We start from the raw sequence: 21,477 nt of genomic DNA, 5'->3' as shown, positions 1-21,477 counted from the left end.
AGTCACCCCCACCCCCCGCCCTCCTCCCCTCCCACCACCCCTAGTTCGTTTCCCAGAGTTAGGAGTCTTTATGTTCTGTCTCCCTTTCTGATATTTCCCACACATTTCTTCTCCCTTCCCTTATATTCCCTTTCACTATTATTTATATTCCCCAAATGTATGAGAACATATAATGTTAAGATAATGAAACAAAATTTTAAAATAAAAATATGAACAACATTTTTTTAAAAGAATCTTGGCACAGAGGGAGCGGGAAGTGGGAAGTTACTTATCAGGGTTCCGGGTTTCCTCACGCCCCGCCCGCCCAACCACAGGCTAAATGGTTTTCGTCCTTGGGTCGGTTTGTCCTGCGGAGAGCAATCCACGTCCCCGGTCCCCGCTCTGCCCGCCCGCTGCGCATCTGCCCTTCTCCTCTGACTCCGCCCCGCATCTGTCCGGAACCGCCTCCCGCCGGAGCTGACCCAGTGCGTGTCTGCCAGTCAGTCCCTCCGGACCTGCCGCGAGTCTCAGACTGCCGAAATTACCGCGCGTCTCTCGGTCCGTACCCGGTGGGCATCTGGGGTATCTGGGCGGTCTCCCGTCCCCAGCGCGTGTGTCTGTCTGTCTGTTTCTCTGTCTGATCCGCCGTCTGCAGCCTGCCTTCCGGCCCCAGCGCACCAAGTGTTTAGTCTGCCCTTTCGCTGACGCTGAGTGTGTTTAGCGGCCTTAGTTAGCTGCGAGCCCGCCTGAGACCGGCCGAGCAGCCGGCGGAGGAATACACGGTTGGCCCCTGCCCATGTTAATAGAATTTTAAGCCAACAGGAGGTCGAGGCCTATGTTAATGCAGAAAACAGGTCTCCAGGCCTCTGTCGGCAATGCTGGATGTGGGGTGCCAGCCAGCTGCTTGATGATTTCCTACAATTAAATGGGGAACAGGAAATTGCTTTACTACTGGCTTTTGAAACAGATTTTAAATCTTAAATTAGAAGTTCCCTTAGGTAGAACAGATTTGTTATTGGGATGCATTTTTGTCTGATGTGTTTGTTCTGAGCCTGCTGACCAGCTGTTTCTGAACTTCATTTTCTCAGAGCTTCCTTCTCCTTGGCTTTCTTCTGTTTGTGAACAGCTGCTTGGCCCATAGCTTAGAGAAATCGGCCTTTTTTCTCTCCCAAGAGAGCCACCTCCCTGTACTCAGAAAGATGGGAAGTGGAGAGCCTAACCCTGCTGGCAAGAAAAAGAAGTACCTAAAGGCTGCCCTGTACGTGGGTGACTTGGACCCAGATGTCACGGAGGACATGCTATATAAAAAGTTCAGGCCTGCTGGCCCTCTGCGCTTCACCCGAATCTGCCGTGACCCAGTGACCCGCAGTCCCCTGGGCTATGGCTATGTTAACTTTCGCTTTCCTGCAGATGCTGAGTGGGCCCTGAATACCATGAATTTTGATTTGATTAATGGCAAACCTTTCCGCCTCATGTGGTCTCAGCCAGATGACCGCTTAAGAAAGTCTGGAGTTGGAAATATATTCATTAAAAACCTGGACAAATCCATAGACAATAGGGCCCTTTTTTATTTATTTTCTGCTTTTGGGAACATTCTCTCCTGCAAAGTCGTATGCGATGACAATGGCTCTAAGGGTTATGCCTATGTGCACTTTGACAGCCTGGCTGCTGCCAATAGAGCCATCTGGCACATGAATGGAGTGCGGCTTAACAACCGCCAGGTGTATGTTGGCAGATTCAAATTCCCAGAAGAGCGAGCAGCTGAAGTCAGAACCAGGGATAGAGCAACTTTCACCAATGTTTTTGTTAAAAACTTTGGAGATGACATGGATGATGAAAAACTGAAGGAAATATTTAGTGGATATGGGCCAACTGAGAGTGTTAAGGTAATAAGAGATGCCAGTGGGAAATCTAAGGGCTTTGGCTTTGTGAGGTATGAGACACACGAGGCTGCCCAAAAGGCTGTGTTAGACCTGCATGGAAAGTCCATCAATGGGAAAGTTCTATATGTAGGGCGAGCACAGAAGAAAATTGAACGATTGGCTGAGTTAAGACGAAGATTTGAACGGCTGAGATTAAAAGAAAAAAGTCGGCCTCCTGGGGTGCCTATTTATATTAAGAACCTGGATGAGACCATCGATGATGAAAAACTGAAGGAGGAATTTTCTTCCTTTGGATCAATTAGCCGGGCCAAAGTGATGGTGGAAGTAGGGCAAGGCAAAGGGTTTGGTGTTGTCTGCTTCTCCTCTTTTGAAGATGCTACAAAAGCAGTGGATGAGATGAATGGTCGCACAGTGGGCTCCAAGCCCCTGCACGTCACCCTGGGCCAGGCCAGGTGCAGGTGGTGAGAATAAGAATGCTCAATTTGTTTCATCCTTAAGCTGGTGCCTACTTAGTTTGGGCTATTTTGTGATAAGAGGTTATTTTATGCCAGGTTTTTTTTTTAAGTGAATAATTTCTTTTGAGAAAACAAACTAGAAAACTTTGTTCATTTTAGTGAAGAACATAATTTCTAATTGTGAAACTGTCATTTTGTACTATTTTTTGATAAAATATCCTTAGGAATATGTAGATTAAAATTCATCCCTCCACATACCCCCCCCCCTTCAAATCAGTCCAGGTAAGGTAATTGAGTAGAGTTCCTTATTTCAATTATAATACTAAATGTAATTGCTTCAGTGAAAATATTCTCAAAATGGACCTGATTTCTGAATGTATCACGCAGAAAACTAATTTGCTTTGTGAGAAATCAATATAGCAGGGGAAAATGTATGCGATCCAATTAACATTTGTGCATAATTTTACTTTATTATTTAAAATGAATGTTATTTTAAGGAAATGTGAGTTTCTTTATTTATACATTTTTCCCCTTTACTAACATATTGTGGGCATACCACAGAGTTGACAGTGGCTTTGACTAAGTGTTGGAAGTTTTCTTAACTTCATGCCCAGAGAAATAAACATATTGGTGTTTTCTCAATCAGTACCTTAGGAAATTAACACTTTAAGCATTATTAAAAATATGAGTTTCATCTTAAAGATATTTCCTGAGAGATTTAATATATTAGGACAGTCCAAGGAGCATTCTTGCCACTCATTTTTCTAACTCCTTAGTAGTAGAGATGGGTCATGTTAAATTAATGAAAAAGATGAATAACTGCAGTGAATTGTCTTTACTTATAGATAATTTTAAAATCTTACCTCAGTCTCCATAAACTGTCAATATAAAGGATAAATCATCCATATAGTGATGTTGGAAAACTAATTTGAAGAATATCTTCTACTAAGCTTGTCATTATCTCTTGTAAATTTTTAATACATCCATGTGATAATATTCACATCTGTATCAAAATTAAGGAAAAGCTTGTCCCTCTTGATTAAATCACATGCTTCCATCTATTATATGAAAGCTATTAATTCAGTATGGTTCTCTTTATGTCTGGCTGCTTGGAAGTTGTGACAAAATGTTCTGTTCTATATTGCAGTTACATTATTTAGCCTGTAATTTCTAGATTACAGATTTTCCATATTTTACTTCTAATCCCCTCTTTTCCCCACCATCTACCTTCCATCCGTACTATACTTAGTTTTGTTTTCTTTAGGTTGCCTCTCATTTAATATGTGTTTGTTCAAATCCTTTTTGGAAGTAGAGAAATAATTATTTAATTTATGTAAAATGTCAATAATTACTTTTTAAAATAGGATTTATTCATATCACAGATCCAATCATAGAAAATGTATTGTCTCTATTCTTAATTGGCTTTTATTATGTTATATAGAAATTTTAGATTACACACATAATTCAATATAAATAAATAATTTTGTTAATGCTTTTGTTAGCTATTTGCCCATAAAATAATGAGAAAAAGCTGTTTTGGTGTAATTGTGTACCTACAAATTACACTTATATTCATTATAAAATATTTTCAAATGGAAATCACTGTTTTTATTGATCATATACATAATACATGCTCATTGCTTTAAAAAAATGTACACAATGCAGACATTTATAAAAAAGCAAAATTCCCACAGTTCAGAGATCATCACTATTAATGTTTTCTGTGTGTACATATACTCCCATGCCTTTTCTCCTATGTATACACACACTATTTTACAAACAAATAAAACATTTATGTACTGTGTTTTGTTAAATTTTAAACTAAAACATAATAATGTTTTGTATTTATGTCAATAAATATCAATCTGTATCATCATTTTAGTGACTGCACAGTATTCTATTGTGTGGATGTACTATAGATTATATAAGTAATGCATTATTGAATAAGACTTATATGATTTACAATGTTTTCTACATCTGTAAACAATGCTGTGATGGCTTAAAACAGTATGAGTTATAGGAGCTTGAGAAAAAGTATCTACAGCATGTAAAAGCTTAAGTCTACTAGAAAAATTAAAATGCACATTATATTGATATATGTGTCAAAATTCTGAAAAAATCATTCAAGATATATCCTTTACTTAAACTCACAAAAGTAAAAGTAAAAACTATTTTTTCGTATTTTCTGATCTCACTTGTTTTATATCATTATCATTAAAATATATGAAAACAATGCAAACTGAAATCAATGTGAAATAGTTACTTTGGTAACTATTTACTATATGTACTTTCTATTCCTTTTTACACATTACCAGTTTTTATTTAAATTTATAAACTTGAAGTGTTAGTGTTAAACCATTTACAAATGTTTTGATTCAGTATAAATCATGAAAATTACTAGAAGGTAAAATCTTCAAGTATAATCATTCAATATATTTTGGGAAATTATTTAAGTATTTAAATAATTACTATTTTCAAAAAGTTAGCCAGTATAAATAAGTAATTAAAATATGCCCAGGTACAGATAAAACATACATGTTAGGACACTGAAAAATAGTTTAAAAACTCTAAATTTAGTTGGTAAAAAGGAGAAAAAGATAAAGGAAAGATAATCTCTATTTGAACACAAACACTTAGGCAGTTTTCCAATCTCATTCTTTTTGTTTTTAACTACATTTAATAGACTAAATTAAAGCTTCCAAGGGTGAACAAGACAACTAAACAGCTTAAATTGGTGAAAAGGCATTAAAAATAGGATATTGCTCATTTCCTAGCACAAGATAATAATTTTTTTTAGATTTTATTTATTTATTCATGAGACACACAGAAAGAGAGAGGCAGACATAGGCAGAGAGAGAAGCAGGCTCCATGCAGGGAGCCCGATGTGGGACTCGATCTCGGGACTCCAGGATCACACCGTGGGCCAAAGGCAGGTGCTCTACTGCTGAGCTACCCAGGCGTCCCTAGAACAAAATAATTAGTAAAAATTAATAAAACAATACTATCAATGGTTATGGTAAACTTAAGAATGGACTGTTTAACACAAGTTTTGTTTGTTTTTCTTCCTTTTTTTTTCTAGCTTTTCAAAAAAAGTCACTGTACAAACTTCAAATATGCCCAGGGAGAAGAAAATTAAGGATATTGCTTTGTGGGTTGCCTGGGTGGAGCAGTAGGTTGAATATCCAACTCCTGGTTTTGGCTCAGGTCATGATCTCAGGATCCTGGGATAGAGCCCTGCCCTGGGCTCTGTGCTCAGGGCAGAGTCTGCTTAACTTTCTCTCTCCCTCTTCATTTCCCCCCTGCTCTCTCTCTTTCTTTCTCCTTTAAAATAAATACATCTTAAAAAAAAGAATGTTTCTTTGCTATTGTAAACCATCATATTAAAGGTTGTTTTGGTGAGACTTTTCTGTACAGAAAACTTCATACATACTGATGCCTTTTGGGTTGTATCTGTGGTTAAGGGGGAAAGTAAAATGTTACATGTGCAAGATATTTTCAGAACAAGAGAAAAATAACTAATAATAACTATGTCTTTAAGGGAATATTCAAGAATGGTGTGAATACCATCCTACCTATAAAGAGATGGATGAACTTAAGGGAATATTTAGAAATGTATGAATAAATGACTGAGTATAGATGATACATGCATTCCCAGCACCTACAGTAATAACAAAAATACAATTGGCATCCCATGATTACCTGTTGAATTATCCTTCCATTTGTTTGGGTTTCAATTATCTTCTCAGAATTTCACAAGAGAAATGAGTTATTATAGAATAAACTGTTTTTATTGAATTTCATCCCATGAAGAAACAATTGAGATCTGATTCGTTACATAGATTGGGACTTCTAATATAGTGTTACTGGTGACATAGACTAGTGTTTATACCATTAAGTTGTTATCAATACTTTTTTACTTATCATTTCTTTTTCATTATTGTCAACAATTGATTGATGAGTTTATCTTATAGCTTCCAGTAATCGGCATAACTCAAATGAAAATCTATTGGTAGAGAAACAGTTTTTGAATAAATTAATGGGATGTTGCTTCAAGACCAAAACTATTCCACAAAGCCTTGCTCCTATATTAAATCAATTGATCACAATAATCCCTGAAAGACTAATGCATATGTATGTGAAATTAATTCTTTCTTATATATTTTAGGATGTTACTTTCCATGAAGTATGACTTAACAAATGGTTCCTTGGAGCTTCAAGAGAGTTAATGTATTCCACTTGGCTCCAAAGGATCAGGGTCAGTAGTTAGAAACAATCTAGCTACCATTGGAAATCTGAGAAAGACCTAACTCAATGTACAAATGTTGAAAATATAATTACTATGAAACTTAAAAAAAAAAAGCTAACCTCAAGTACTTTCACCCTCAAAAGTCAGTCTAATTTAAAAGATTTCCCATTTACCACGATAGCCAAACTGTGGAAGGAGCCTCGGTGTCCAACGAAAGATGAATGGATAAAGAAGATGTGGTTTATGTATACAATGGAATATTACTCAGCCATTAGAAATGACAAATACCCCCCATTTGCTTCAACGTGGATGGAACTGGAGGGTATTATGCTGAGTGAAGTAAGTCAGTCGGAGAAGGACAAACATTATATGTTCTCATTCATTTGGGGAATATAAATAATAGTGAAAGGGAATATAAGGGAAGGGAGAAGAAATGTGTGGGAAATATCAGAAAGGGAGACAGAACGTAAAGACTGCTAACTCTGGGAAACGAACTAGGGGTGGTAGAAGGGGAGGAGGGCGGGGGGTGGGAGTGAATGGGTGACGGGCACTGGGGGTTATTCTGTATGTTAGTAAATTGAACACCAATAAAAAATAAATTTAAAAAAAAGATTTCCCATTTGGCAATCAAAAATGATCAGTGCTCTCATTCAATTTTTCAACAAAAGTTTGCAGTCTTTTTATTTTATTTAATTTTAAAAAATAGTTCTTTAGAGAGACTTGCAAGAAAAGAGATGAGTGATGATATTATATGTCACGGCTGTCTCAGAGTAAATTAGTTTCTTTGTTTTAGAACCAGTAAGAGGAATATCAGATGCTGGCATCTTTTGCATAAAAATAAGCCTTCTATAATGTAAAATAAATAATTTTACAAGTTTTGAGATTGATTTAAAACATCCAAAAGTGTAAATTACATTTTTGGAAAATCAAGAGCTTTTTAAATCAATATTTAGGATCATTTAAAAATTAATTTTAAGCAAATTTAAACAAGATGGCAAATGACTCCTTTTTTAAGTAAAATTGACATACTAATTATATTAGTTTCAGGTGCACAACATTGATTCAACAATTTTGTACATTACTCAGTGCTCACCATGGTAAGTGCAGTCACCATCTGTCATGGAACAATGTTATTACAATATTATTGACTATATTCCCTATGCTGTAGTTTTCATCTCCAGGACTTACTTTATAACTGGCAGTTTGTAGCTCTTAATCCCCTTCATCTATTTACCCATATCCCCTCTGGCAACCACCAGTTAGTTCTCTGTATTTAATAGTGCACTTGTTTATTTATTTGTTTGGGTTTTTTTTTTTATAGATTCCACAGATAAGTGAAATCATATGGTATTTGTCTGATTTACTTCACTTAGTGTAATACACTCTAGGTCCATGCCTTTTGTTGCAAAAGGCAAGGTCTCATTATTTTTATGACTAATATTCTGTTGTGTATATATACCACATCTTTATCCATTCATATATTGATGGACACCTGGGTTGCTTCCGTATCTTGGGTATTATAAATAATGCTGAAATAAATATAGAGTGCATTTATCTTTTGGAACTAGCATTTTCATTTTCTTTGGGTGCAAATAACTCTTATTTTTTTGTTTCAAGTTTTTATTTAAATTCCAGTTAGTTAACATATAGTGTAATTTTAGTTTCAGAGAGAATTTAGTTATTCATCACACACATATAATACCCAGTGCTCATCAAAACAAGTGCTCTCCTTAATACCCAACACCCATTTAACGCATCTCACTGCTCACCTCCCTTCCAGCTACCCGCAGTTTGTTCTCTATAGTTAAGAGTCTGTTGTGTGGTTTGCTTCTCTTTTTTCCCTTTATGTTCATCTGTTTTGTTTCTTAAGTTCCACATGTGAGTTAAATCATATGGTATTTGTCTTTCTCTGGCTTATTTCACTTAGCATAATACTTTCTAGCACCACCTACATCATTGAAAATGGCAAGACTTCATTGATTTTGATGGCTGAGTAATATTCCATTGTATGTATATATAACACTTCTTCTTTATCCATTCATTACTTGATGGACATTTGGGCTCTTTCCATAACTTGGTTATTGTTGATAATGCTGCTATAAACATTACACATTACGTACATGTGTCCCTTCGAATCAGTATTTTTGTATCCTTGGGTAAATACCTACTAGTGCAATTGCTAGATCATAGAGTAGTTCCATTTTTAACTTTTTGAGGAAACTCCATACTGTTTTCTAGTGTCTGCACAAGTTTGCATTCCTACTAAAGTGTAAGAGGGTTCCCCTTCTCCACATTCTTGCCAACATCTGTTATTTCCTTTGTTTTAAATCACCTTTCTGAGGATTTGGGGCAGACTACGTCCCTGAATAGGACAAACAGAATTTGCAAGCTTTCTTCTCCAGTGCTTTAGGAAATAGAAAATATATCCCTAATTGATTTTATTGCAGAGAAATATCATATGTTAGTTTCCCTAAATAAAGGAGTAAATAGATACTTTTTGTGATGAAGGAAAGATTTATTACATTATGGTAGGAATCATGACAAAGTAATGAAAGTCAAGATGATGAATACATTTCTCTATTCATTAAAGATTTTTTAATATATGAGGCTTGTAAATTTAACAAAGAACAATTTAAATAGGGACATACATAAATAAAGAGTAATTTAAATGTTATAAACATTTAAGAGTAAAGGTAGGAAATATCTGCCTAGCTTGATATCTATTTTAAGGTAAAGCATCATGAATAGTTTTCATTTAGTTTCTATGGTTCCTTTTTTTAAAGATTTGTTTATTTGTTTATTTTAGAGAGAGAGACAGAGAGAACACAATTGGGAAGGGCAGAAGGAGAGGAAGAGAATCTCAATCAGACTCTGAGCTGAGTATGGAGCCCCATGGGGACTCAGTCTCATGACCCTGAGATCATGACCTGAGTCAAAACCAAGAGTTAGATGCTTAATCAACAGTGCCACCCAAGTGTCCCTGTATGATTATTCTTAACATTGATTGACTACTAAAGTAATAATAACCCTTAGGAACCTTTCATTTGTAAGTGAATATCTTTAAAAAAAATCATCAGTGCTAATTGGCTTCTCTCTATTCTCTCACCTCCATCACCTACTCTTAACTTCATCCTTTACGGAACACAGAAGATTTTATAAGGCATTTTTAGTTTACATACTTTGTCTAAACATTACCTCAAAAATGTCTAATAGATGTGTGTGCATGTGATATTGTACCACTTGATTGAAACAAAATTTCAGGACTTGAATGTAAGCCACAGTAGATGGAAGGACATGTACTGTTTATATATGGATTAATGTATCTAGCTGAAGATATTCTTTTTTAAAGAAATGTAAATATCAAAATGATCCTAATTAAACCAATATCAAAGCTATGGGCTCTGTTTGGAATTGTCATTTCATAATGTATACATGCTCTAGATCATCTGAGTACCAAAGACTGGGTAATACAACTAGAACTATACATTGCTAATGTGGTAAAAATTTTGAGATGTGAAAGCAAAATTCCAAGCATAACAAGAAATAATGCTAAGGGACACAAACCAACTTTTCTGAAGTGGCAGTTTAGGAAATGAACATGAACTATATGAAGCCCTTAGTTGTTTTATGGAGACATATGACAATAACGTAAACTCTCAAAGAGCAAAAAGTATATAGGAAGATAAAGTTTTCTGAAACTTCTATTATATTTTAATATAAGTGAAATAAACTGTGATGATTGAAAAACAAGTATGGACTAACTATTTCTCCTACTTTAGTCTCAAAAAAAAAAAAAAAAAAACAACAATTTTAGGGATCCCTGGGTGGCACAGCGGTTTGGCACCTGCCTTTGGCCCAGGGCGCGATCCTGGAGACCCGGCATCGAATCCCACGTCGGGCTCCCAGTGCATGGAGCCTGCTTCTCCTTCTGCCTATGTCTCTGCCTCTCTCTCTCTCTCTCTCTCTGTGTGACTATCATAAATAAATAAAATAAAAAATTCTTAAAAAAACAGTTTTATTCAGACAAAATTATTTTCTTAGGCCATTGGCTCATTTGCACTATTTTTTTAATTTTTAGGATATGAGAGATGCATATTATGTAATCTATTTTAATGCTCAAGGATAAATATGTCTCCTAAAATATTCTGAGGTGAAATATAAACTGGAAAACAGTATCACAACTTTTCCTTAACAGCAAGTTTCATCATAGAAATCATTTAGGTTGCATTTTCCTATAAGTAATTGAGTGTTTCAAATTGTATCTCTAATCTGGGGCCAAGAATTTAGGGCTATAAGAATTGTGTTTTAATTCACTGGGATCATAATTTTTCTTTTCCTTTTTTAATTTTTTTTAGATTTTTTCCCCCCAACTATGGGGCTTGAACTCACAACCTTGAGATCAAGAGTCTCACACTCCACCAACTGAGGCAGCCAGGCACCCCATGGGATCATACATTTTTAGAATATTATCTGGTAGAACTGTTTATCTTGCTTAATGTGTAAAGGCAATCTATCAGGTTTCTGAATGAAGTTGAAAATGTTAAGTACTTGGAACAATATAGAATTTGTCCTTAAAAAACAAATTTAAAGCTCACTGAATAACTAAGAACACTATATTAAATAATTTTAGTCAGTATTAGGAATTCGTGAATTAAAAGAGAATAATTTCAGATAAATTGAATACACATATTTTGATACACAAGCAATAAATTAATACTAATTAATACATTGTCTCCAGAGAGAGAATTTCGTAAAAAAATATGCAAAAATATTGGACTCAAAAAGGCAAAAAAGACATGAAAATCCTTCACATCTACTCAGAGAGATGAGTAGATGAGTAGATCATTTCTCTGATGCACCATTAGTATAAACAAGAAAAAGCAATGAAAATATTGAGAATGTAGAGAAAAGAGGAAAGGTTTGGTTCTTAGAAATGGGAACTTGAGGCAAACTGCATAAACGTCATTAAGAGGAGTCAAGGCTTAATGCTTAAATTTGTCTCAGAAGATAAATTATTTCTTCCTTTCTGATTTTCACATGTACTACCTAAAAGCTTCAGGACTTCTCAGAATTCGTATTAAGATATTCCAGCAATAAATTCTAACAATGACTCCGGAATGTTCTGTACTGTTTTTTTTTTAAAGATCTTTATATTTTGTTGTTTGTACTCAAATGTCACAACATTTGGTCTTTCCCAGGTGCATTGATAGATTTCTAAATTTACTATGAAACAAATTGTATGTCATTCTTTTTTTTTTTTTTTTTGTATGTCATTCTTATCAAAAATTCAAGGTTTGCATGGTTTTGGGGTGGGAAGTGCCACTAATTCCAGCAAAATTAAAATCTTGTGTTTATTTTTAATTCTTTTTAAAATCTTGTGTTTATAGGAAAATTGGATGGATGGATGGATGGATTTATGAATACATACATACGTAAACAATAATAAAGAGGGAATAAAAAAGGAGATAATAACAGTTGTATGGAACCCAGGAATAATGACGCATCTATCTATCCCTATCATAGGGGTTCAAATTAAAAGTTACAGACCTCCTAGACCACAAACAATGTTTTGATTCCCTAGCAGTGCTGTATTCCAAGGAAAGATGACTGCACAAATGATGATAGGTGGAGAGAATTATAGGCAGATATAGTTCCTGTGGCAAGCCATTCCAATGAGATCTTTACAATGGACTGATTTTTACCAGCATGACAGTGGTGAAGTATAGGCCGAAATGTAGCTCAAAGGCATATTGAAATTTGCTCAGTGCAAATTGGAATTCTGTGTTTTTAAAAATTTGTTTCAGAGTGTATAAGAATTACCTGGGATGTTTGTTAAAATTGAGATTCCTAGCACTCACCTTTGGCTTACTGAATTAAAATAGTTGTAGCAGTGTGGTGAAAGGTAGGGTGAAGATAGGGTGAAAAACAAAAATCTGCATTTTTCTCATAGCCTCTGGTTTATTCTTATGCACTCTTATTAAAAATCTAGAGCAGGAGCCAGCAAACATTTTTTTCTGTTAAGGCCAGATGGATAGTAATTATTCGAGCCTTTGGGGGACAAAAAGAAGTAACATCAAGGATATCATGTGCATACTTATATAAAAAGGAAAAAAAACAAATTCCCACACATTTTAAAATGGACACAATTCAAAATATAATGACGAAAATATTCAAAGAGCATTTTTTTGGTAATATAATTCTAATGAAAAGAATTTAGGGGATTATATTGAGCCTAATTAAGGTTCAAAGTTGTGTTTTTCAATCATCAAATCAATTGTAAGTATGTTCATCTATTAAAAGCCTTTTTTAGCTTGCAGGCCATATAAAAAAAGGTAGCATCCCAGATTTGTCCTGTGAGTTATAGTTTTTCAATTCTTGAACTAGAAACACTCATCTAGATAATTTGGCTTAGAAAGTATTTCCCAAGGTTAGCTACTTGGAATAAGCAAGATATAAAAACTTATTAATTGATATAATTCAGTAAAATAAGTTACAAATTAACTTAAAGAAGTAAACAGTAATGACAATAGTCAAATCAAACAAGTGCTAGAACATAGAACAAGTGGCTCATCTTTTCCCCAAATGTCTGGATAGGAAAAAAAAAATCTAAACAAATGCTAGATGTTAAGTATCTGAAATGATCAGCCCATGAAAAGCATCCCATTTTAGTAAGAAAAATGTTATATACATAAACAATGTGTGAATGTATATATTGTATTTATATTTGTGTGTGTGTGTATGTGTGTGTGCGTGTGTGTGGGTGGGTAAAGACTATACAGTTACATCAAAACATTTTCTGGGACACCTGGGTTGCTCAGTGTTTGAGTGTCTGCCTTTGGCTCAGGGCGTGATCCCTGTGTCTTAGGGTCTAGTCCTGCATCAGGCTCCCTACAGGGAGCCTGCTTCTCCCTCTGCCTATGTCCTTGCCTCTCTTTCTGCTCCCCTCATGAATAAATAAATAAAATCTTAAAAAAAAAGAAAAGAAGCAATTTTCTTGGTTAATAAAATTAGAAGTGATTTTTGTGGAACTTTTCATTATTTATATTTTCTAAATAGTTTATAACTAAAGTAGAATATCTTTAATAAAGGAAAACTATTTAAACTATTATTACAAAAATTTTATAATAACTAAACTCTTAATCTCCTTACCCTCTAACTCTGCTCCTCCTTGTATCTTCTTCATCTCAGTAAGTAGCAGCTCCTTCCTTGGTGTTTTTTGGCCAAATACCTTGGAGTAATTCTTAACTCTCTTCTTTTTCTCACATCCCACATTCAATATGTCAGGAAATTATGATGGCTAAGTCTTGAAAATATACTCAAAATCTTATGCCTTAACACTTTTTATTGCCAATGGCTTAGTCTGAATAACCATCATCTCTCACATAGATTATTTCATCAATCTCCTAACAGATCTTCCTGCTCTTATCCATTTCTTACTATATTCTCCACAAAACTGATTGAGTGAGGGATGCCTGGGTGGCTCAGTGATTGAGCATCTGCCTTTGGCTCAGGGCATGATTCTGGGGTCCTGGAATCGAGTCCCACATCGACCTCCCTGCATGGAGCCAGCTTCTCCCTCTGCCTGTGCCTCTGCCTCTCTCTCTGTATGTCTTTCATGAATAAATAAATAAAATATTAAAAAAAACTGATTGAGTGATTCCTTATAAATATAAGTTGGATTGTGTAACTTCCTTGCTCTCAATGTCCAATGGCCATCCCTCTTACACTCAGTGAAGTTCAAACTTCTTACCAAGACCTTACCTTGCTGTTGAAATGTCTTATTCTTCTTCCCCTCTCTCACATCTCTACCACTCACCGTCACTTCAGTATTCTTAGAAATATCAAGCTCATTCCTATGTCAGTTCATTTGTTCTTGCTCTGTCCCTTCACCTGGAGCTCTCTATCCAGATATTTGCAAAGCTTATTCTATCAATTTATTCAAGTATCAATTAAAATAGCACAAATAAAAAGCACTATAAGAAAGGCCTTTTCTCACCCCTCTGTATATAATTGTGAAATCCACCTCCTTCCTTAAGTCTTTATTCCTCTTGCTTAACCTACTTTATTTTTTCTTCACAGCATGGAAAAATATGTAATATGTTTATTCCATTGTTGTTTCTCACCCTACTTCCACTAAAGGCATTACAATGCCTAAAAGAGTGACTGATATGTAATGACAGTAAACAAATATTTGTTTAATAAATGAACTGCATGACTTGATAGAATGCAACATGACAAGAAATAGTGATGATTATATCCTAAAGAAGAATGCATTTTGCTAATAACCAAGCAACAGCAACATGAAAACCTTTCCCCAGAGTTCAAAAAAGTAATGGAAAGAAATTCAACAAAGTATTTATAGTACACTTGAGGCTATCTGAAAATTGGAACAATGTGGTCTTTTTTTAACTTTTTTTTTTTTTTGGATATTACAAATTTTATTTAATGAGTAGATATGGTTCTATAGTGGATAAAATTGGTGAACTTTAAAAATTCTTTAAATATAATGGAATAAATAAAAAAGCTCAATAACTTTGTCTAGATTAATATTTTATTCTTATATTTCTTTTAACCAAGTGAAAATTGAAAAGCAACTAGAAATGGAAATATCCACACCAATTATGATAGATCAACGGTTATAATTTTTGATTCTGTGTAAGGAAATCACACAAATCAATACAAAAGCACGTGGGCAAAAGTAGTTTTGGAGAAAATATACAGATCATTTTAAAAGAAAAAGGCAACTAACAATTGTACAGCAAAGATGACAATATACAAGGTAACTATTAAGAAATGCAAATTTACCGAGATAACATTTTCACATATCAAATTAGTAACACTGAAAAAAATAAGTCAATGTTAGTGAGGTTACAGTTAAAGCAAGCATTCTCAATTATTGCTAATCAAGGTTCAATTTTATCAAGCTTTTTAAAAACTATTTTGGAAATTTGCTTTTGAGCAAGTGATTACCATTCTAAAACTCCTATATGTACAGTTCCCCCTTTAGGCTGGAAAATTTCATTTTCAATCCCTCATTAAAGATCTCTGGCGTAATTTCCATGTCTCATCATTCTCCTAGGGCAATGAGAACACCTCAATTTTATACCACAACAAAATCTCCAAGAAAAAAATTTCCTTTATGTTAGCAAGTTTAACTATTGTATGCTACAAAAGCTCACTTTTCTTCGAATATGGCCTTCTCTTATTTGCTTTTCTCACATAGCTACATCTACTACAGAGGTGAGATCATAGAAGGTGTGCAGTACCTATTTGTTAACTGAGCTATTGAAAACACACATACTGTTTCTATTATTATTATTATTATTATTATTATTATTATTATTATTAGAAATGGAGGGGGCAGCCCCTGTGGCCCAGCGGTTTAGTTTAGTGCCGCCTTCAGCCCGGGGTGTGATCTTAGGGACCCGGGATAGAGTCCCACGTCGGGCTTCCTGCACGGAGCCTGCTTCTCTCTCTACCTGTCTCTGCCTCTCTCTCTCTCTCTCTCTTTGTGTGTGTCTGTCATGAATAAATAAATAAAATCTAAAAAAAAAAAGAATGGAGGATAATATCCAGAAAAGAGGGAGAGACTCAAATGAAATTATCATCCACCAACCTAGAATTCATAGCTTTACTTTGATCTTAAACTTTCTTCTATGTTGGCAACCAAATTATACCAAATATCTATTAGTTTATTTAGGCCAAATAATCATGTTTGTGCACACATGCAGTGGGTGTGTGTATGGCTGTGTGGGTGTGTGTATATTTATATGTGTTTGTGTTTGGGAAGAGGGAGGATTATCACAGTTGTCTAGTGAAAGTTAGTGCAACACTTGAACCAGTTATAGGAATAGGGATAATCACCAATATTTTCTGACTTCCTTATATAGCTTCAGCATTTACCAACTTATATCCACAAGTGAAAAGAAGTGAAAAATTAAAGGCTTTACCAAATTAAATGTATTTGGAACAGAATAGAAGTGTCACAGAAAAACCATTATTGAAAGAAATAGTTTGTTTTCACACAATATGAAAGGAAACATATTTTATATAATCTGTCTCAAAAGTCAAATAGCATAAATACACTTGAGAATAATGCTAATGTAGATGTTAGTCTCAATAGGTATGTACAGTTACTTCTAAAATGAATTGTTTAACCAACAGAGCAACTACTCATAGTACAAGCATGTACTGAATCTATTTATAGGAATGGCAAAAACTGAGACAAAAGTTATATTTGCTTCAAATTAAGTGAAATACTTTGGCAATTACTTTTAATATATCTAAAGGAAAGTTTAGTAGTTAAGTAACAGGACACATCATTTTTCTTTTCTTTCATCTGTAGATGTCTATTTCTAAACTATATTCTACTCTCAAAATTTTTAAAGATTTTATTTATGTATTCCCTATTCTCAAATTTTTATTAGTGATAGGGAAAATCACTTCAGTAAATGTAAACTACTGGCAATCTTTTTCCCCTTTAATTTTGAAAAGCATTAGGATGCTTTCAGCTCAGGGCATGATCCCAGAGTCCTGGGATGGAGTCCCACATCGGGTTCCCTGCATAGAGCCTACTTCTCCTGCCTCTGTCTATGTCTCTGCCTCTCTCTCTCTGTATCTCTTGTGAATAAAGTCTTAATTTTTTTTTTGAAAAGCACATCTCCAAGTTTCCTCTTATATGTAAAAAAATTTAAATATAATGCATTTTTTATCACTAACCATGATAGCATGTATGTAGTCTTGCCCTGTAGATCATTCATTCTCTCTTGATAGTGTGTTTGACAACAAACACAGTGTATAATTAAATTCAGATTTTTTGTTGAGTTGTAGCCTAGGGTAAATCAATCACAGTGCTTTTAGCTCCTTGAACCATTTAAAGCTATGATATAGTTTCTCTTATCTATTAGCAAAAACCTTGGGTCATTTAGAGGATGGAGATAATTATCCTTTAGCAACTGAGGAATAGTATTCACAAAAATGTGAGTATGACCAATAATGCATGTATATTTTTTTCTCAAGTTTAAACCTACACCAGTAAACTTGAATCTATGTATTTTTGTCTTTGGTACATGCCAAATCATCTTCACTGTCCCAATATTAAGTATGGGCTAGAAAGTCCCACTATAAAATTACTCTCATAGAAAGAAAGAAAAGAAAGAAAGAAAAAAAAAAAGAAAGATAAGGAACTATCTAAATAATTTGCATATGTACTCAAATCAAATGCTAAGTCTATATGCCCTTCTCAAAATTGTCATACTTTCAGAAATTAAAACTTTATACAGTGAGGTTTTTCTTTTCTTTCCCCTATCTTACAGTATTAGTGTTGGACAGATGATCAGAACAGAAATGCACCTGTGACTACAATTTCAGCCTGAAGGACTTTCCAAGCCCTGCTCTTCTGAATACTTATATATATCCCTGCCTTCCTCCAGAACATTAAATCATTCTTGATGACTAAGTAAGCCTACCTAAGGTAGCCTGTTGTTACTATGTTGCTATATACCTATGTACATCCAAGAATATCTACATAGACCACATTAGTGTATTCTATGAAAATGCACCAATATAAAGGACAAACATTATATGGTCTCATTCGTCTGGGGAATATAAAAGACAGTGAAAGGGAATAAAGGGGAAAGGAGAAAAAATGAGTGGGAAATATCAGGGAGGGAGACAGAACATGAGAGACTCCTAACTCTGGGAAACGAACTAAGGGTGGTGGAAGGGGAGGTGGGCAGGGGGTGGGGGTGACTGGGTGATGGGCACTGAGGGGGGCACTTGATGGGATGAGCACTGGGTGTTATTCTATATGTTGGCAAATTGAACACCAATAAAAAATAAATTCATATAAAAAAGAAGCCAAATTCTTTTTGAAAAGATTCAGTACTATATAAAATTAAGAAAATTTAACATACACAAGTAAAACTGAGGCTAATTCAAATCAGTAAAAATAAAGTTAGTAGTAAAAATACTTCAGAGTTAGTAAAGAGTCCATCAATAATGAAACAAGTCATGGGAACGTCTGGGTGGCTCAGTGGTTGAGCGTCTGGCTTTGGCTCAGGGTGTGATCCCTGGGTCCTGGGTTCCAGTCCCACATCGGGCTCCCCTCGAGGAGCTTGCTTCTACCTTTGCCTATGTCTTTGCCCCTCTCTCTGTGTGTCTCTCATGAATAAATAAAATCTTTTCTTAAAGAAAGTAATGAAACAAGCCATGGACTTGATGCTATCACACAAACTATTTCCATAACCTACTTATTTTGGAACTCACTATTTTCCCAGTTAATATTAATCTTTTTAAAGATGTCTTTAATTGTTTTTAGTTGTTTAGTTGTTGTTTTAGTTGTTTTTAGTTTTTTAATTCTAAGTCAATTTTCTCAGAAGTCAAGAATGCTATTATAACCATTTATATCTGACAGTGTACCATTTGTTTTAGATAGTTTAGTAAAGCATAAATCAATACATATATTATTATATATAATAAATAATAGCTAAAATGACTAGAAATAAATAAAACTACTATTATGTACAGAAGATATAATTTTGCGGACTCTAAATTCAAGTAAATCTTCAAATAAACTATTAAGATAAGGGTACCTGTGTGGCTCAGTCAGTTAAGTGCAGAATTCCTCATTTTGGCTCAGGTCATGATCTCAGGGTCTGAGACTGAGCCCCTCATGGGGCTTGCGCTCATTGGGGAGACTGCTTGAGATTCTCTCTCCCTCTCCCACTGCCCCTCACTCCTGCTTATTCTCTCTTTCTCAAATAAATAAAATCTTAAAAAAAAACTTAGTAAGGGGCACCTGGGTGGTTCAGTTGGGTCCATATCTGCCTTCTCCTTGGGTCATGATCCCAGGTTCCTGGGATGAGTCCCACTTCTGGCTCCCTGATCAGTGGAGTGTCTGCTTCTCCTTCTCTTCCATCTCCCCCTACCCCTTCTTGTGCTTTTTCTCTCTCAAATAAATAAAATCTGAAAACTATTAGGATAAAAACTAGATTTCTGATATGTACTGGATACAAGTTTAATATAAAATTATTGTCTTTTCTATATGCAAACAAAAATATGAACTTAAAAGTGTATCATTTTATATAGTCCAAAAACATCTAAGTAGAAAACAACCAACAGAAAATTAGAAAAATTAGAATAATTCAACATGCATTATTAAAGAAGATATAAATAAATGAGAGATGTACAATATTCACAGATTAGAAGGCCTAATATTCAAAGAAATTATTTATACAAATTTGATTTATAGGTTAAATATGATCACAGTCAAATTCCCAATATATTTCTTTTAGATTTTGTTTCTTTACTCATGAGAGACACACAGAGAGAGGCAGAGACATAGGCACAGGGAGGAGAAGCAGGGTCTCCTGCAGGGAGCTGGGTGGGGACCTGATCCCATGGCCCTAGGATCAGGACCTGAGCCAGAGGCAGGCACTCAACCACTGAGCTACCCAGGTGACCTCCACAAATTTTTCTTAAGTAGAACTGGGTGTGAGAGGATTTTAAAATTTGTATGGGAAAAGTGGTCATGCAAGGGCTGCTGCACAGCTAGCAGAGCTGTGGTCCTGAAGGCAGCACAACATGCTCCGAGCTCTCTCCCTTACCTTGCCCACCAGTCTGAGGCCCCCAGCCCAGCCTGTGTCAGCCTCAGAAATAACACTGAGAGCAGCCTCAGTATCAGTGCCATGGCTGGTAGAAAGCCTACACGGCCAACCTCACAGCAGTCAGGACCTGTCAGAACATGGCCATTGTGAGCTATAAGAACTGGACCTCGATCTGGGCCATAGTCCCTGAGAAAACCTTCACCAACATCACACCAGCAGCGGTTGGTGTCCTGGTTGGCAAAGACCAGGCAAGTTTTTTAATGAATAGGCTAACACTTAGAGCCTAAAAGTGTTTTGTTATCCAGGTCTCACTACTACAGGATGGTGTATTTACCATAGATCTTCATATCAAGAGTACCGGTAGAGCTTCCACCATCAGCATCGCTGTCACCATGACTATCAAGATGCTAGTCCTGCTAATGGGCAAAGAAAGTGTCCCTGGTGGTATGTACAATGAGAAATGTTATGGAATGTCTTTCCACATGCAACATTCCCAGTACTGACGTCATCACTTCCTTCCCCCCACCCCTCCCCACTGCTTTTGCACCCCTCTCCTTCCTATACACACACACACACACCATTTTTAGGGGGTCATTCCCCACACCCCTTATAAATGCCCAAACCACATGGACTAGGGGTTGGGACTGGCTGGCTGGACACATGCCCCTACCCATACCACTCATGTGTGTGGCTGGAAATTTTTTTTTGTTTTGGGGGTTCTTTCTTAGAATAATAATAAAAAAATTCTAACAAGAACAACAACAAAAATTTTTATAGACATTCAAAGGGTCAAGGATAGTCATGATAAAGTGGAAAAAAGAATATGATGGGAGAAATAGCTTTGTCAGATGCCAAAACATCATGAAGTGGAAATCAAGACTAAAATAAATTTGTAATAATTAAAAACACTGAGTTAATTCATGGAAACTAATGAGAATGAAGATACAACCATTCAAAATCTTTGGAATACAGCAAAAGCAGTCCTGAGAGGGAAAGACATCGTACTACAAGCAGCCATCCAAAAACTGGAAAGAACTCAAATACAAAAGCTAACCTTACACCTAAAGGAACTAGAGAAAAAACAGCAAATAAATCCTAACCCAGCAGAAGAAGAGAGTTAATAAAGATTCGAGCAGAACTCAATGAAATAGAGACCAGAAGAAACGTGGAACGGATCAACAAAACCAGGAGTTGGTTCTTTGAAAGAATTAATAACATAGATAAACCATTAGCCAGCCTTATTAAAAGAAGAGAGAGAAGACTCACATTAATAAAATTGTGAATGAGAAAGGAGAGATCACTACCAA

At 35.4% G+C, this 21,477-nt stretch overlaps 1 protein-coding gene and 1 long non-coding RNA gene across 5 annotated transcripts in view; one reads left to right on the top strand and one right to left on the bottom strand.

Annotated features, from left to right (window-relative positions):
* Positions 1 to 303: 303 nt before the first annotated feature.
* PABPC5 (poly(A) binding protein cytoplasmic 5) lies at positions 304 to 20,595 on the top strand. 3 transcript variants are annotated; one of them, XR_013375200.1, is made up of 3 exons: positions 304 to 537; positions 17,879 to 18,036; positions 20,476 to 20,595. XR_013375200.1 is itself a non-coding variant. In XM_077890196.1 (2 exons), exon 2 carries the CDS (start codon positions 1,179 to 1,181, stop codon positions 2,325 to 2,327), a length of 1,149 nt encoding a protein of 382 aa, XP_077746322.1. In that variant the 5' UTR covers positions 312 to 537; positions 1,153 to 1,178; the 3' UTR covers positions 2,328 to 4,498. The 3 variants fall into 3 exon arrangements, 2 of the variants coding, with proteins under 2 accessions (XP_077746322.1, XP_077746321.1); XM_077890196.1 differs by lacking the exons at positions 17,879 to 18,036; positions 20,476 to 20,595 and adding an exon at positions 1,153 to 4,498 and having other exon boundaries at positions 312 to 537; XM_077890195.1 differs by lacking the exons at positions 17,879 to 18,036; positions 20,476 to 20,595 and adding an exon at positions 1,068 to 4,498 and having other exon boundaries at positions 314 to 537.
* Positions 3,730 to 21,477, bottom strand: part of LOC144309077 (uncharacterized) — a 152,367-nt gene continuing 134,619 nt past the window's right edge. Inside the window, exon 3 of one of the 2 annotated variants that reach the window (XR_013375202.1) lies at positions 3,730 to 5,280. This is a non-coding gene — a long non-coding RNA (uncharacterized LOC144309077). The remainder of the gene's footprint in view (positions 5,281 to 21,477) is intronic. The other variant, XR_013375201.1, reaches the window with a different exon arrangement.

This window comes from Canis aureus, chromosome X (genome assembly GCF_053574225.1).
Source record: "Canis aureus isolate CA01 chromosome X, VMU_Caureus_v.1.0, whole genome shotgun sequence".
NCBI classification, from domain to species: domain Eukaryota; kingdom Metazoa; phylum Chordata; class Mammalia; order Carnivora; family Canidae; genus Canis; species Canis aureus.
Note: the sequence above shows the minus strand (reverse complement) of the source record. Positions and strands in the feature narration are given on the sequence as shown.